This window comes from Bufo bufo, chromosome 3 (assembly GCF_905171765.1).
Source record: "Bufo bufo chromosome 3, aBufBuf1.1, whole genome shotgun sequence".
In the NCBI taxonomy this organism is placed as follows: Eukaryota; Metazoa; Chordata; class Amphibia; order Anura; family Bufonidae; genus Bufo; species Bufo bufo.
The window spans coordinates 95,929,060-95,945,033 of NC_053391.1; the positions used below are offsets into that span (position 1 = coordinate 95,929,060).

The 15,974-nt window shown below is 46.4% G+C and overlaps 1 protein-coding gene across 8 annotated transcripts in view; it reads left to right on the plus strand.

Annotated features, from left to right (window-relative positions):
* The window catches only part of NCOR1 (nuclear receptor corepressor 1), a 206,427-nt gene that overhangs the window by 84,212 nt on the left and 106,241 nt on the right, over positions 1-15,974 (plus strand). For all 8 annotated transcript variants that reach the window (XM_040423363.1, XM_040423371.1, XM_040423365.1 and 5 more), the window contains exons 7-10: positions 3,659-3,715; positions 4,803-4,855; positions 10,974-11,040; positions 11,696-11,868. In XM_040423363.1, the coding sequence (XP_040279297.1) occupies positions 3,659-3,715; positions 4,803-4,855; positions 10,974-11,040; positions 11,696-11,868 (350 nt within the window). The remainder of the gene's footprint in view (positions 1-3,658; positions 3,716-4,802; positions 4,856-10,973; positions 11,041-11,695; positions 11,869-15,974) is intronic.

Below are 15,974 nucleotides of genomic sequence, written 5' to 3' on the forward strand. Positions count from 1 at the left end.
CGGTGCTTTCTCAAACAGCAGATTGGCTGGGCTCCCAGGTGTCAGACCCCCACCAATCAGATACTGATCACCTGTCCAGACGATCGTTCGTCGGTTATAAAGTCTTGGAAAACCCATTCAAAGGGTTACTGAGTTTTCAGAAGACTTTTGATATGCCATAGAGACATCAAAAAATGATTAGGTGTCTGAGTGCTGAGAACCCCACCTGTCAATAGAACAGGAGTAAAGCCTCATGCAGACGTCCGTGGAACACCGGACTGGCATTGCAGGAGCGCCCGGGTCACTGATTGCTATGACTCTGTGCGCTCCTGCAATGCCAGTCCGGTATCTAACGGACAGTGTTCCACGGACGTCTGCATGAGGCTTTAGAAGCGCTCACCTATTGTGCCCTCTCCTCACTGCAGAGGACGGTATTAAGACGGGGCCCATCGACTTTTATTGAGCCCGTTTCCTGCAGTGTGATAGCATGCGATATGTTAATGCTTCTCTCTCCTCGTTCTAGTGATTCAGCCCCCGCACCAATTAAAACCTTTGATATGTCTCTGACATGTCAAAAGTTTTTGAACACCAGGTGACACTTTAAAATGATGGCATATCCTAGTGATGGGAGTACCCTTTAAAAGATTATTGCATGCAATTTCATGCTATTTTGTAGCTAAGCACTAATTAATGGGGTTTTCAAGGCTTTTACTATTGATGACCTATCCTTAGGATTGGCGGGGGTCTGACACTGAGCACCCGTACCGATCAGCTGTAGGAAGGGAAGGCGCGCGCAGTGTTCACATGCCATCTCTCTTCCTGCTCGCTGCCGCTTTGCCATAGACATAGTAGCAGCGAGCAGTAAGAGAGAAAGGAGGCAGCATGTGCACACTGCACGCATCTTCCCTTGCTACAGCTGATTGGCGGGGTTGTCGGACCCTGACCGATCTGATATTGATGACCTATCCTGAGCATAGGTCATCAATATCAAAAGCCCAGAGAACCCCTTTAAAGTAGTTGTCCAGTCTTGGGCAGGTATGGCTTATCCCCTTCTGGCTCACGGCAGATGTGAAAGGAGAGGTGGCTGTGCGTGGGTGTTCCAAAGTAAGCGCGGTGGACTGTCTTCCGAGCTCTCATAGAGTTCAGTTGAGACAGCTGCGCCCTCGTATCCTTTTGTTCATTCACAGCAGCTGCAAGATGGTGAGTTCGCCATAAATGTCCAAGGTGGGAATAACCCTTCAATGCGGTTGTCTCAGCAGAAGGATGGCATACTTCTAGAATAATCCACCAGCATGCCATTGGAGAGGATTCCACTGCTAGAATAAAGTGGCAGCAGCTCTAACGTACATCTGCGCCATTTTGTCTTCTGTCAGCTCATTTTTGCTTTTTTAAAAAAAAATTAAGTAAGCATAGCTGATGGAGAAACAATGCACAGTGTTTTCCTAGTGCATTCCCTATTGCTAGCCTAGCAATATGCCACCAATTTCCATTTTAAGATGACCTCTTGAAAGTGATATTTTCCTTAGAGAACCAATGGGGCAGCACAGTGTATGTCTGATCTGTCAATCCATTTGACGGCAGTAGGGGACGCACATTTTTGGGATCAGTGGAGGGCCCATCTGTCGGATCCCCACCCATCAGTTAGTCACCCCATATCCAGTGGATATGTGATTGCTTGTAGTAACCAAAAACCCCTTTAAATATCATTTATTGTGTAGATCATAAAAACGACCAATGTCAACCATTTACATGCAGTTAGAAAAGATCCAGTGAAGAGTCTGTCATTTTGCATAGTATAGCGCTGCCCGATGTTCATAGCCATATGCATGTTGACCTAACGAGTTGAATACTGGTGGACATGCATGCTCAGTCACTCTTCATGCAACCAAGCCTTTGCATAGTGATCTTCTGTTGACTGCAGGCAGCCAATAGAAATAACTTTCGGCCCTGCTTGTCAGGGAAGGAGCAAAGCGCCTGCGGTACTAGGGTGGTATATCTAAAGAGACTCCTTCTCCAGGTAAAGTAAGCTGCCAGAGGGGGGAGGAGACTGATTTAGTCCAGAGCCAGCCCACAAAAGCACAGAAAGTTATTATTTTTTATGCTAGAAAAGCTGCAAATTACTTTAAAACCGCTATTAACAGTGTTCAAGACTTAGAATGGAAATGATTCATAAGACTTGTAATACATTACATTCCCGTCTAAGGCTACTTTCGCACTCAGGGATCAGCAGAAACTCTTCCGTTACTGATAATACAATCATCTGCATCCTTTATGAACGGATCCGGTTGTATTCTCTTTAACATTGCCAAGACGGATCCATCATGAACTCCATTGAAAGTCAATGGGGGAACGGATCCGTTTTCTATTGTCGGATAGTGTCAGAGTTAAACAGATCCGTCCCCATTGACTTGCATTGTGGGTCATGATGGATCCATCTTGCTCTGCATCCCATGATGGAAAGAAAACCGCAGCAACCTCTCCGGTATGGGAACGCAACCAAATGGAACGGAATGCCTTTTGGAGCATTAAGTTTTGTCCCCATTGACAATAAATAGGGACAAAACTGAAGTGTTTTTCTTCGGTATTGAGACCCTGATGACGGAACTTAAAGGGGTTATCATAATGATCACTGTTAAATCTGTTAATGATTTGACAGTGATCATTTTTGTAAATATACTTTATTAACAAATTCCCACCGATTAGGAGAAAATTCATCCCCACTTACCTTATTGTTGTGACTCGGTCTCCCCTGGTTACGACCACCGCTCTTCCGCAAAATCCCGATGGTCGCGCTTGCCCAGAAGACTTCTTCTTTTCTCCCGGCCGGGCCACTCGCTGTCCTGAACGCGCACGCTGCCGCGCATGCGCGACGGTGACTTCTTCCCGGCCAGAATAGTACAGAGCTGCGAACGCGCACGCCGGCTCTGTACTATACTGGCCAGAAATAAGTCACATTGCGCATGCGCGGCAGCGTGCGCGTTCAGTCCAGCGCGCGGCCCGGCCGGGAGAAGACTTCAATCAAGATGAAGCCCGCCCCCAGCCAGAATCCAGGAAGTGAACGCGCGGTGGCAGCAGGTAAGTATGAAACTGCTAAGTGGGATAACCCCTTTAATACCGGAAAATAGAAACGCTGGTGTGAAAGTAGTCTAAATATGAAGATTGCAGACGCTGCCTATCATTTACTGCTTCCACTCTACTCCAGAGATTACCAATAATATAGTGCTCTCTAGAAGAGCCTGGATTGCAGAGGTTTACAGGTTGTTTTAATCTCTTCTAGACAATGTCTGAGCGCCTTCTAAAAAAAATGTATTACTGTTCTTGAAGATGAATTTATTTGTGGTGCTAGCCATCCCAAAGGTTCATGACAGGTCTTCTCCTTTAAAAAGATAAAGTGAAGGATCTCAAGTGTCCCCTCCAGGGTACTGGTGCATCTATTGTTTGAGGGCTTCTTGTTTTCCGAGAGTTTAATATTGATGATCTATCCTATCTGATCGGTGGGGGTCTGATTCCCCACCACCCCGTCAATCCAATCATCCTAGGCAAGTGACGTCACATAGCCTAGGTCCTTCTCAGTTCCATTTAAGTAAATGGGGCTAAGATGCAATACCAGGCACAAATTGGAGCAAAACGGACTTCCAAAATTCCCCTCATGATAAATTCCTCCCATTGTGTCTTGCAGAAAAAAGCAGAGGAAGCGCATAAGATTTTCGAAGGTTTAGGCCCAAAAGTAGAGCTGGTAAGTAATTTGTGATGTTTTACCATCAGTGCTGCCACTCGCTGTAGTACTGCTTATGGTTCCAGATTAATAGGCAGTAATCCGTGACAATGGACCTTTTCTTGTAGCCAAAAGGCATTTTTCCGGGGTTGTCCATCCCTATGAAATTCTGTCACAAAGAAACTTGGCTTGGTTCAGACTGCATTATAGCCCCCTGCTAGGATTTCCATTGGGGGTATACCCAAAACTGCAACCTGAATGGGGCAGACAGACTCCAAAGTATTCATCTTTGGACTTTATTTGTCCTGCTTTCCGTATTTTTTTATATTTTTTTTATTCTTTTTTGCTAGACAGAATAGTACAATACACCATGCTTTACTGTCTGTCACTGTACGATTTCTCTAAATAAAGGATATTAGAAAAAAAGTTCCCTACACATTAGCAAAAAAAATAATGAAAAGATAATTACACTTTAAAGATGAGAGAAATGAGAGCGAAAGAAAATCCACCTGCAATTTATAGACCATATATGGGCCATTTTTTAGTGTTTTCTTTAATCTGCCCTTTTACTGCTAAGGTGCAATTTACTATGCCTTTCAACCAGGTCTGCAATTTGCTGTGTTCCACTGCTAAAAGTGTACATTTTATAAATTTTGTTCCAGTCATAATTTTTATGTAAATCATAAAATTCTAAAAGGACAAAAGGCGCTTCAACTTTAGCACTGGCCATTTGAAGGGCGATTGGTGAAAGCTTACTAATTTAGACATTGGCAGAACCTTTATGGCGTGCATGGTAATTTTTTCTTTTCACTTGAGGTTTGCCTTTACAAGCTGTGGAGAACCGTTCCATAGTGTTTGCATAGTGTTTTTTAAGTTTTAAATTGAGGTACAATGTCCTGTTGCGTTGTGTGCTTTTCATTGCCGGCAGATGAGAAAAGAAAGTGTAATGATATATTCAGATTGGCCGCTTGGAAAGTATTGATGGTTTTTCTCTGCCCGTCATCTGTTTGAATGATTTGCTGTCTCTAAGAGCTTTACAGATCTGTGATGAAATGCAACCTTATTTTTATGACCATAGGGTGTTGTTGTTTTTTTGTTTTTTTTGTAGCCGCTTTATAACCAGCCTTCAGACACAAAGGTTTATCATGAGAACATCAAGACGTAAGTATACCCTGGTAATTTCCTTCAGATTGTGCAAGGAGACAATTGCCATGTCATTTTGCAAAGAAGAATATCCATCTGGGTGCTTTTTGCAGTGGGCTGTAATGTGTAGAATACCCTCTCTGTGTATAATGATCCTTCTAAGGCTACTTTCACACTGGTGTTGCTGGGTCCGCTTGTGAGATCCGTTTCAGGGCTCTCACAAGCGGTCCAAACGGATCAGTTCAGCCCCAATGCATTCTAAATGGATAAGGATCCGTTCAGAATGCATCAGTTTGCCTCCGTTCAGCCTCCATTCCGCTCTGGAGGCTGACACCAAAACGCTGTTTGCAGCGTTTTGACGTCCGTCTGACGAAACTGAGCCAAACGGATCCGTCCTGACTTACAATGTAAGACAATGGGGACAGATACGTTTTCACTGACACAATAGAAAACGGATCCGCCTCCCGTTGACTTTCAGTGTAAGTCAAAACGGATCCGTTTGCATTATCATGAAAATTTTGTATTTTTTTTTTTATTCATGGTAATGCAAACGGATCCGTTCTGAACGGATACAAGCGTTTGCATTATAGGTGCGGATCCGTCTGTGCAGATACCAGACGTATCCGCACCTAAACGCATGTGTGAAAGTAGCCTAACCCTGGCAAGTGTTTTAAAGGGGTTATACAAGTTATATCTATATATGTTATGGTGGCTTATAAGATTATTAAAAATACATTTGTAATTTTCTCACGTTATTTATTCTGCCGTGTTTCTGCACGGCCAATGTGGGTCAGGTGACCCCTGACATCAGCCACCAGGCTCCGGTAGTGACATCTCCCCCTGCCTTAGGGAGTGTCCCAGCTCTGTACACGAAACGTCACAGCCTGTGTGCCCACCCCCCTCTCTCCCCTCTGGCTGCTGCGGCTCCTGTGAGGCCCACTCCCTCCCTGTGATCCTATCTAAGCTATATGACAGCTATATGTGTCTAAGCTATATCACAGCTATATGTGTCTAATTTGGATATATTGGAATGGCTCACGCTCCAAATTGCAGGGAATGGGTGCTCCCCTTAAAAAAGGTAACCCCAACCTTTAGGAGAATTAAATATTCCGAATGGATAAGGGGGCACACCTACATCCGGATACACATAAAACACCAGCCAATGTATAAAAATTTTTTTCTTTATTATCTATTTAATATAACGAATCAGGTACCTGATTAATCGTACTAAAATAACATAAAATACACTGGTTAAAATATATCACATAAAACCACACTAAGGGTTTACAAATTTCTATCTAAAATTCAATGTCTGGTTCAAAGTTTTTGGGTTTCAAACAATTGGCGAGTGCGGTCTCTTTGATAATCTGCGGTTTATTTAGTATAAAAGGTTCCACTATTTCAGTGATTGCTCAATAAATATAGCAGCTTCTTGATTTGCGGTATATGGTTTCTCCCCGCTTTGACCTTTAATTGAACAGTTACAGCTTTGCTGTGATTTATTGCATCAAGTTACTCACTGTTTAGCAGCAATGGGGTGTTCGTCTTTCTATGCTTAACGTGGCGTCCCACGTATCATCAGCACATGCGGTCTCACCTCCGATCAGCTTTAAAGTGAAAATAACAATGAAACAGTCCGTTTTGATGCCGGGGTCGATAGATGGATAGACCCACTTTAAAATCTGGCGTACCTTGTGTCTTTTAATACAAGACAAGACTGGACTTTCTTTTCTTTTGCTGTAGATGTTTGAATATTTTTACAGATCCCAAAGCGGTGCGCAGAAAATGTGCCCACCCCCCTCTCTCTCCTCTGGCTGCTGCGGCTCCTGTGAGGCCCACTCCCTCCCTGTGATCCTATCTAAGCTATATGACAGCTATATGTATCTAAGCTATATCACCGCTATATGTGTCTAAGCTATATGACAGCTATATGTGTCTAAGCTATATGGGTCTAAGCTATATGGGTCTAAGCTATATGGGTCTAAGCTATATGGGTCTAAGCTATATGGGTCTAAGCTATATGGGTCTAAGCTATATGGGTCTAAGCTATATGGGTCTAAGCTATATGGGTCTAAGCTATATGGGTCTAAGCTATATGACAGCTATATGGGTCTAAGCTATATGACAGCTATATGGGTCTAAGCTATATGGGTCTAAGCTATATGGGTCTAAGCTATATGGGTCTAAGCTATATGGGTCTAAGCTATATGGGTCTAAGCTATATGGGTCTAAGCTATATGGGTCTAAGCTATATGGGTCTAAGCTATATGGGTCTAAGCTATATGACAGCTATATGGGTCTAAGCTATATGACAGCTATATGGGTCTAAGCTATATGACAGCTATATGGGTCTAAGCTATATGGGTCTATGCTATATGACAGCTATATGGGTCTATGCTATATGACAGCTATATGGGTCTATGCTATATGACAGCTATATGGGTCTATGCTATATGACAGCTATATGGGTCTAAGCTATATGGGTCTATGCTATATGACAGCTATATGGGTCTATGCTATATGACAGCTATATGGGTCTATGCTATATGACAGCTATATGGGTCTATGCTATATGACAGCTATATGGGTCTATGCTATATGACAGCTATATGGGTCTATGCTATATGACAGCTATATGGGTCTATGCTATATGACAGCTATATGGGTCTATGCTATATGACAGCTATATGGGTCTATGCTATATGACAGCTATATGGGTCTATGCTATATGACAGCTATATGGGTCTATGCTATATGACAGCTATATGGGTCTATGCTATATGACAGCTATATGGGTCTATGCTATATGACAGCTATATGGGTCTATGCTATATGACAGCTATATGGGTCTATGCTATATGACAGCTATATGGGTCTATGCTATATGACAGCTATATGGGTCTATGCTATATGACAGCTATATGGGTCTATGCTATATGACAGCTATATGGGTCTATGCTATATGACAGCTATATGGGTCTATGCTATATGACAGCTATATGGGTCTATGCTATATGACAGCTATATGGGTCTATGCTATATGACAGCTATATGGGTCTATGCTATATGACAGCTATATGGGTCTATGCTATATGACAGCTATATGGGTCTATGCTATATGACAGCTATATGGGTCTAAGCTATATGACAGCTATATGGGTCTAAGCTATATGACAGCTATATGGGTCTAAGCTATATGACACCTACAGTAGGTGTCATATAGCTTAGAGACATATATATCTGTGTATCTGCAATGTGACAGAAGATCTTCTGCCTGTGTGAGCTAGGAGATGATCATGTAATTATTATTATTTTTTTTTTAATGCAAGTTCCCCCCCCCCCCCATAACTCGGATAACCCCTTTAAGATGTAGAGAGGGTTTTGAAAGGCAGCTCCTCGCATGTACTGTGAAACACACGCTACTGTGCTCAGTCCTCAGCCAAATGACTGCAATGCAGATCCTCATTACGGCTGTACTCATTGTTCCCCCCCCTTTATGCACTCATTACGGTCATCATGGCCCAACATATAATGACCTCTCCTGCAGATTTTAACCTCATCTGATCACCTCTTGGTTACCATCATCTGCTTCTATATTAAACTGGTTTCCAAGACCTATAATGCCCGGGCCCCTCAAACAGATTGTACATACTTCGCTCCAATCACCTGCATCAATTCTAATGCCAACACGGCCGTCGCTGCTTCTCCCCATTGCGCAGATGGAAACATTTGGCGATTTTTTTTTTTAATTTATTTATTTTATTTTTTGGGGGGGGGGGGATGGGGGGGGTCAGGGTGGCAGGTCAGCGAATAGCGGGCCACAGCGGGAACAAGCCTCCCTAGCATAACTGCTGACGCTAGAGAGGCTTGTCCCTAGCGTGGCCTGCTATTGGCTACCCCGCCCCATGTTTTCATCCGTGCAACTGGGAGATGCAGCAGTGGCTGTGCCGGAATGATAAGCGATGCGGATGTTGGGGAGCGAGGCAAGTACAATCTGTGTGAGGGGCCTAGGTATTTTGGGGGGCATTATAGGTCTTAGATAACCCCTTTTGAAGGGCATCTGTCTGAAGGGTCAACCCTTTTAAACCAGCCATCATGCTTACGAAGGCAGACCCTACTGATTCGTATCTTTTTTTCCCCCCTGCAATCCTTTGCTGTGTTTAGTAGAAAAAAAGTTTTTTTATGCAAAACGGGCTTATGTGCACCTTAGCATCTTCAAGCTGCTTTCCTGGACAATTCCGAGATCCCTTGACTTGTGTCTCCAACAAATGCCACCATATAGACACACACGCACATACATTGCCCATAGATTCCTGTGCTAAAGTCTTATTCTGCAAGACATGTTTTTTTACAGCCTCTGCCTACAGTTTACTGCACTGTTCTATACAGTGCAAAAAAAAAAAGGTGAACCAACGTCTACTACCTGAACAGAGGGGCTAAAAGGACCTCTGTTAGGTAAATGCTGGCCCATGGATACACTTGTATGCACTGGGTGCTTCCCCCTCATATGAAAAACGGACTTATCTGATCTGTGCTGGAAGAATTGTGGAGCCCCAGGAACCTATCTACATCTATGGTGGACATGTCCAAAAATTCAGACCTTTTGGAAAATGGTATTTGAAAAGCTAAACAGAATGCTACATACAAATATTCAACCATCTACAGACTTTGCCTTATGTTTCCTACGAAATCAACCTATCCCACGACATACTAAAACAGTGGGATCCCATATAATACTAGCCGCAAGAAGCCTCATAGCACAAAAATGGAAAAGCCCAGAAATTCCTACCATCACAAAAGTATGGACATCGGTCTCACACGCATACAACATGGAAGTTAAATACGTATCATATTCACTATCCTTGAGTAAAATAAAAAAATATTGGTCTCTATGGAACCCGCACTACATATATATATATATATATATATATATATATATATATATATATATATATATATGGTACTGCAAATGTGTGTGTGTGTGTATATATGTATATATATATTTGATATGTAAATATATGTATGATCAGGACGATATATCATGTATGTAAAGGCATGGACACACACGCATGTACATAAATGTTTATATGGTTTATATAATTATAATATATAGATGCGTGTGTGAGTGGATGTGGACACGCACACATATGCGCACACATACTCAAAATGCTACATAGTTATGATAATGTTTAAGTACCTGTTTATTTTACATTTATATGTATATTTATATATTCAAAACCAATTTCACTAACATATCTGCATGTCCAACCCCTTTTATTATCTATTAATAATTTAAATTCATAACTAACAAACCAATGAAACTGATGTAAAAGTTATGTTTATTAATATATATTTTTCGCATGAATGAAAATAACTAACTTTAAAATGTATCAAAAACCAATAAAAATTACTGTTTGGGGGGGGGGGGGGGGGGGAAACGGACACTGCAAACAATGTAAATGAACCCTGTGTCATTTACATGTACGTGTTTTACAGCTCCCAGACTGTCAGCGATCGATGAGGTTAAACTATATCTAGCTACATGTCCTTATGTTGAAGGTTTCATTTACATAGGTTCTCCTTAGGCTAGTCATCAGCTTTAGATCAGTGGGGGTCCGATACAGATCAGCTGTTTTGTGCTTCTGCTGTCTGCCTCCAGCTCCGCACACTGTATACCTTCCAGCGCCACAGAGGTCCGAAAGAGCTAATGGTTGGAGGTGTTGGACCCACACGGATCTGATATTGATGATGTATCCTTAGGATAGGTCATCAATATCTGTAGCCTGGAGATCCCCTTTAATTAAGAATAAGGCATGTATTTAATTCTTTCTGTATGAGACAGATGTTGGCAACCGAGGATCTTTGGACCCTGGAAAAATACCAGTGTATTGACGTTGTTAGGTACTGTGCACCCTGCACTATTCTATTTCACTAGGCAGTCAGTGATAAGAGGCTCCTTTTGATAAACAGGTGCCCATAGTTCTACACCGCTAAGTTTTTTATAGACGCAGCATAGTCGTGGCCTTGTAGTCTGAAGCATCTGGAGCTCCGCTATCTTCTTCAGGTCTGCGATGGTCTGGTTTCTGTGAGCCTATTTTTTTTTTTTTTGTAATTGTTCTAAATGTTTTTGTTACAGAAATCAGGTGATGAGGAAGAAGCTCATTTTGTTTTTCAAGAGAAGAAACCATGCTAGAAAGCAAAGGGTAGGTATTGATACTACTGTGTGCATGAATGGGGGCACCCCCCAGACAGAAGGCAAATAAACTGTTCCTCGCTACTCACGGCCTACTTCACAGTTTACGTATGAGAAAAAACTGTAAAAACCTGTCATTCATTTTTAAAGGGGTTATCCTGCAAAAGATAATGATAATTTATTCTCCGGATTGGTCATCATTATCACAATGGCAGGGGTCCAAGTCCCGGCATCCCCATTGATCAGCAGCTCGCAGCAGCTTTCCAAGGACGGTGCCATACATCATGTAGTGGCTGTGCTTGGCATTGCAGCTCAGCCCTATTGACTTGAATTGGGCTGAGCTGCCACTAGGCCATGTGACCAATGTACAGTGATGCCCGTGGCCCAGGAAGAGTGGATAACCCCTTTTATGCCATTAGTCACAGTCATTGCGGTGGTGTGATTATACCACAGATTGCAGGTGATTCTGTTTGCTCCGTGCCCTCATCTAAATGTTTTTCTTTTCTTTTTTTTCTTTTTTTTTAAATCTGGATTTCAGTGTCTTTTCTGTAGATATGGAATCTTTTTATTACTGTTTATCAGTCCCTTATATAACTTGAAGTGGCACGGTTTTTGGTTATCCCCGCTTATTGAAGTACATGATGTGGTTTCTTTTCTCTCTTCAGGAACAGAACATTTGCCAGCGTTATGATCAGCTGATGGAGGCCTGGGAAAAAAAAGTAGACAGGATAGAAAATAACCCAAGAAGAAAAGCTAAGGAGAGCAAAACCCGAGAGTACTACGAGAAGCAGTTCCCAGAAATCCGCAAACAGCGTGAGCAGCAAGAGAGGTTTCAGAGGTAAGTTCTCTTCCGATTCCCCATTTGGAGGACTTTTTTTGGGCGATATAGTTCTTGGTCTCTTATTTTCATTCGATGCGGTGCTGCATAGCACATTGCTGGGGGATGTGTAGTCATAGGTTAGATCATTGTTTGGGGGAGCTGCTTTTATTTGTAATTGATCAGTTGTACCTTTTTGGAGAAATGTAATAAAACCGGTGTTTCATGCATTTGAAATGAAATGCTGAAATTAAAATCTATAAGTCCAGAGAGCAAATAAATTTGCAACTTTTTGTTAGAAAAATAGCACAAAGCTGATGATAAATTTTCTTTCTCGCCCATATTCCTTGGGGGACACAGGAAACCATGGGTATAGCTCTGCTCCCTAGGAGGCGTGACACTAAGTGAAAGCTGTAAGCCCCTCCTCCATCAGCTATACCCTTCAGCCTGGAGAAGAGACTGCCAGTTTTTTGCTTAGTGTCCAAGGAGGCAAGACACCCCCTGCTTATGCAGGGTTGTTTTCCTATGATTTTTTATTTTTACGTTATTTGTTGTTTTTAATTCGGTTTTTTTCTACTTACAGGGACAACAGAGGCGCATTAGACCCCTCTGTTTCTCCCGGGGTTGAGTTGCGCCAGTGCCGGTAATTCCGCACTGCCGCCTCCCCCACAGAAGACAAGGTGGACCAGGGCAGCCTCGCTCCCCTGCGTCCCGCCAGCTCAGGGTCGCCCGCACGCCAAGTCCCTCCCCCGGCTTCCTGCCACTGCGGTGCCAGGAGCTAAAAGGGGCGACCCCGCTGGATGGATTGAGGGTGAAGACAGCGTATGGTGAGACAGGCTGCTCCAGCCTCCCCTTCCTCCCTCCCACCGCTGCTACAGGCCTCCTGGGCTCCCATGGCCACTGTTACTACATGGCCACTGCTACATCGTGCGCCCACCCCTCCCCCCCCCCGATATCGGACCGTTACCGGGCAGGGGGGTTTATCTGGGCAAGTCCTTGGCAGGGACGCTGCCTTCTGCCACATCCAGGCGCGGAGGGGGCCGCTTTCTTGGCGTGAACGGCGCCATTTCAGGCCGGCACTTCATTATCCTTGGGGGTTAAGTTCATTTTGCCGCGCGCGCGCGGCTCTGCTTCAGAGCGGCAGGGAGGGGGCGGAGCTTCCTACATGCGCTCCGCTACTTCCGGGTTCATCGCACAGTGCTGCGTGGAATCCTCTCTGCAGTGCGATCCGAAGCCGGTGCTGCTGCCTCTCCTCCACAGCCTCCTCAGTCTGTTCCCCCTTACCGCTGCCGCTTGCATCATCCGGGTCTGGTAGGACTTTTAACCCCCTCCGTGCCACAGTACTGTCGCTTGGGTGTTATCCCCGTTTCTTTCCTTGGGGTCTCCCACTTTAAGTGCAACATCTTTGTTCCACCATGTCAGACCCTTCTGCAGCCGCCAAGCCTTGGTACCATGCCTGTACTGCTTGTAGGGAACCCTTTCCCCGGGGGCAGTCTGATCCGCACTGTACTGCATGTCGGGCTCCACCGCAGCCTCAGTCGCCCGCTGTGTCGCTCCCTGCTGCCTCTGACCCGCCTGACTGGGCTAGATCCCTGTCCCAGGCCGTGGAAAGCCTCACTCATGTCGTGGGCCGCCTAATAGACAGGCCGCCTACCCCGCAGGACGCCACTCTTACTGTCGCGCCCTCCGGGTCCACCGCTTCTGCCGCTGCAGCGGGTTCACTCTCCTTTAGTGACCCCTCCCGAGCTAGGCACTCTCAGAAGCGTATTAGAGTAGAGCGAGCCTCCTCCTCGGATGCCTCCCTCTCCCCGCCACGCGTGCGCACCCAGACGAGCCTCTCCTCCCCAAAGGATTCGCTCTCTGAAGGTGAATTGGCGGTTTCAGATTTGGAAATGGACTCGGCCCTGCCGTCCAAGCTAGCCTCAGCGATGGGTCAACTCATCTCTGATATTCGTGACACCTTTAAGGTGCAGGATGATCCCCCTAGCTCGGACGCAGCTAGCGTCTCATTTATCAGACCCAGGCAGGTCTCAAAAGTCTTCCCAATCCACTCTGATTTCTCCTCTGTGGTGTCTAAGGCTTGGGCTCGACCGGACGCCCGTTTTGTCAACCCCAAGAAGCTGGACATTTGCTATCCTTTTCCAGCAGATGTCGTGGCCACATGGTCTTCCCCACCCAAGGTGGACCCCCCTGTGGCCCGGCTGTCGAAGAACACGGCCATCCCTGTTCCCGACGGGTCCTCTCTTCAGTCAGCGGAGGACCGTCGCATGGAGACCCTTTCTAAGGGCATTTTTGCTGCCTCCGGTTCTGCTCTCAGACCGGTTTTTGCCTCTGCTTGGGCAGGGAAAGCAATCTCTGCTTGGGGTGCGCAGCTGGAACAGGAGTTGGACTCGGACGTCCCTATCCAGGACCTGCGTTCCTTGGCCCAGCTTATTGTTCGGGCCGGGAATTTTGTTTGTGAGGCCTCCCTTGATGCGGGAGCCCTTATTGCACGCTCCTCCGCCCTGGCAGTTTCCGTCAGGAGGGAGCTCTGGCTGAAGGTTTGGAAAGCGGACGCTGCCTCCAAACGTTCCTTGGCGGGGCTACCGTTTGCGGGTTCCCGCCTTTTCGGGGTCCGCCTAGACGAACTTATTTCGGAGGCCACGGGTGGTAAAAGCACCCATCTTCCTCAACCCCAAGCCAGGGGCGCCCCCCGCGGACGCCCTGGTGCGTCTCGTTTTCGGTCCTCCCGCAGGGCCTCTGGGGCTCCCACCACAGCTGCCGCTTCGGCTCCTCCCCAGGATAAGCATAGGAAGCCGTTTTTTTTTTTCGGGCGCAGCCCTCCTGGCGCAAGCCGCAGGCTGCCCGCACACCCGCAGCAAAGCAATCCTCTGCCTGAAGGCGCGCCCCCACCCACCCGGGTGGGGGGCCGGCTCCTCCTTTTCAGGGACGTCTGGTTGGCTCACGTCTCCGACGCCTGGGCCCTCGAAATTGTGTGCTCCGGATACAAAATCGAATTTGCATCCTTCCCTCCAGATCGGTTCTTTCGCTCCCGCCTGCCACGGGACCCGAAACGCGCGGTTGCGTTCTCCGCGGCCGTTCAAGCCTTACTGGACAGGGGGGTGATTACCCCCGTTCCTCTAGAGGAAAGGTTCCAAGGGTTCTACTCGAACCTCTTTGTAGTTCCCAAGAAGGGAGGTTCCATGCGGCCCATTTTGGACCTCAAAAAGCTCAACCGTTTTCTCCTCCTTCGACGGTTTCGGATGGAGTCCCTCCGTTCCGCGGTGGCTTCCCTGGAGCAGGGAGATTTCATGTCTTCCATCGATATACAGGATGCCTACCTCCATGTTCCGGTAGCCCGGTGTCACCATCGCTTCCTCCGGTTCGCCGTGGGGGACCTCCACTTCCAGTTTGTCGCCCTTCCCTTTGGGCTGGCAACAGCCCCCCGGGTGTTCACCAAGGTCCTGGCCCCGGTTTTGGCCTTACTCCGTTCCAGGGGTGTTTTTCTGCTACCGTACTTGGACGATATCCTCATCAAGGCTCCGTCCCTTTCTCAAGCGGTTGCCAGCGTGGATCTCACTCTAGAGACTCTGACGAGGTTCGGTTGGGTCATCAACTTCCCCAAGTCCTCCCTTCCCCCCTCCAGACAACTGGTCTTCCTGGGAATGCTTTTAGACACGGGAGCGGCGGAAGTACGTCTTCCCTCGGAAAAACGTCTGATCCTCCGTGGGGCGGTTCGGGGTCTCCTTCTCCACCGTCGACCGTCCTTCCGCTTCTGCATGCGGGTCTTGGGGCAGATGGTTGCCTGCTTCGAGGCGATCCCGTTTGCGCAGTTTCACTCCCGCCCTCTCCAACGGGCGATCCTCTCCTCCTGGGACAAATCGCCGCAGTCTCTGGATCATCCCTTCCATCTATCGCCTCCGGTGAGGTCATCTCTCCGCTGGTGGTTACAGTCCCCTCTTCTGGGCAGGTCTTTTCTGCCACTCAACTGGTTGGTGGTTACAACCGATGCCAGTCTCTTGGGCTGGGGAGGCGTGTTTCCTCCCCGATCCGTCCAGGGCATTTGGTCTCCATTGGAGTCCAAACTCTCGATCAATGTCCTGGAGCTGAGAGCGGCCCTTTTGTCTCTACGACACTGGACTCATCTG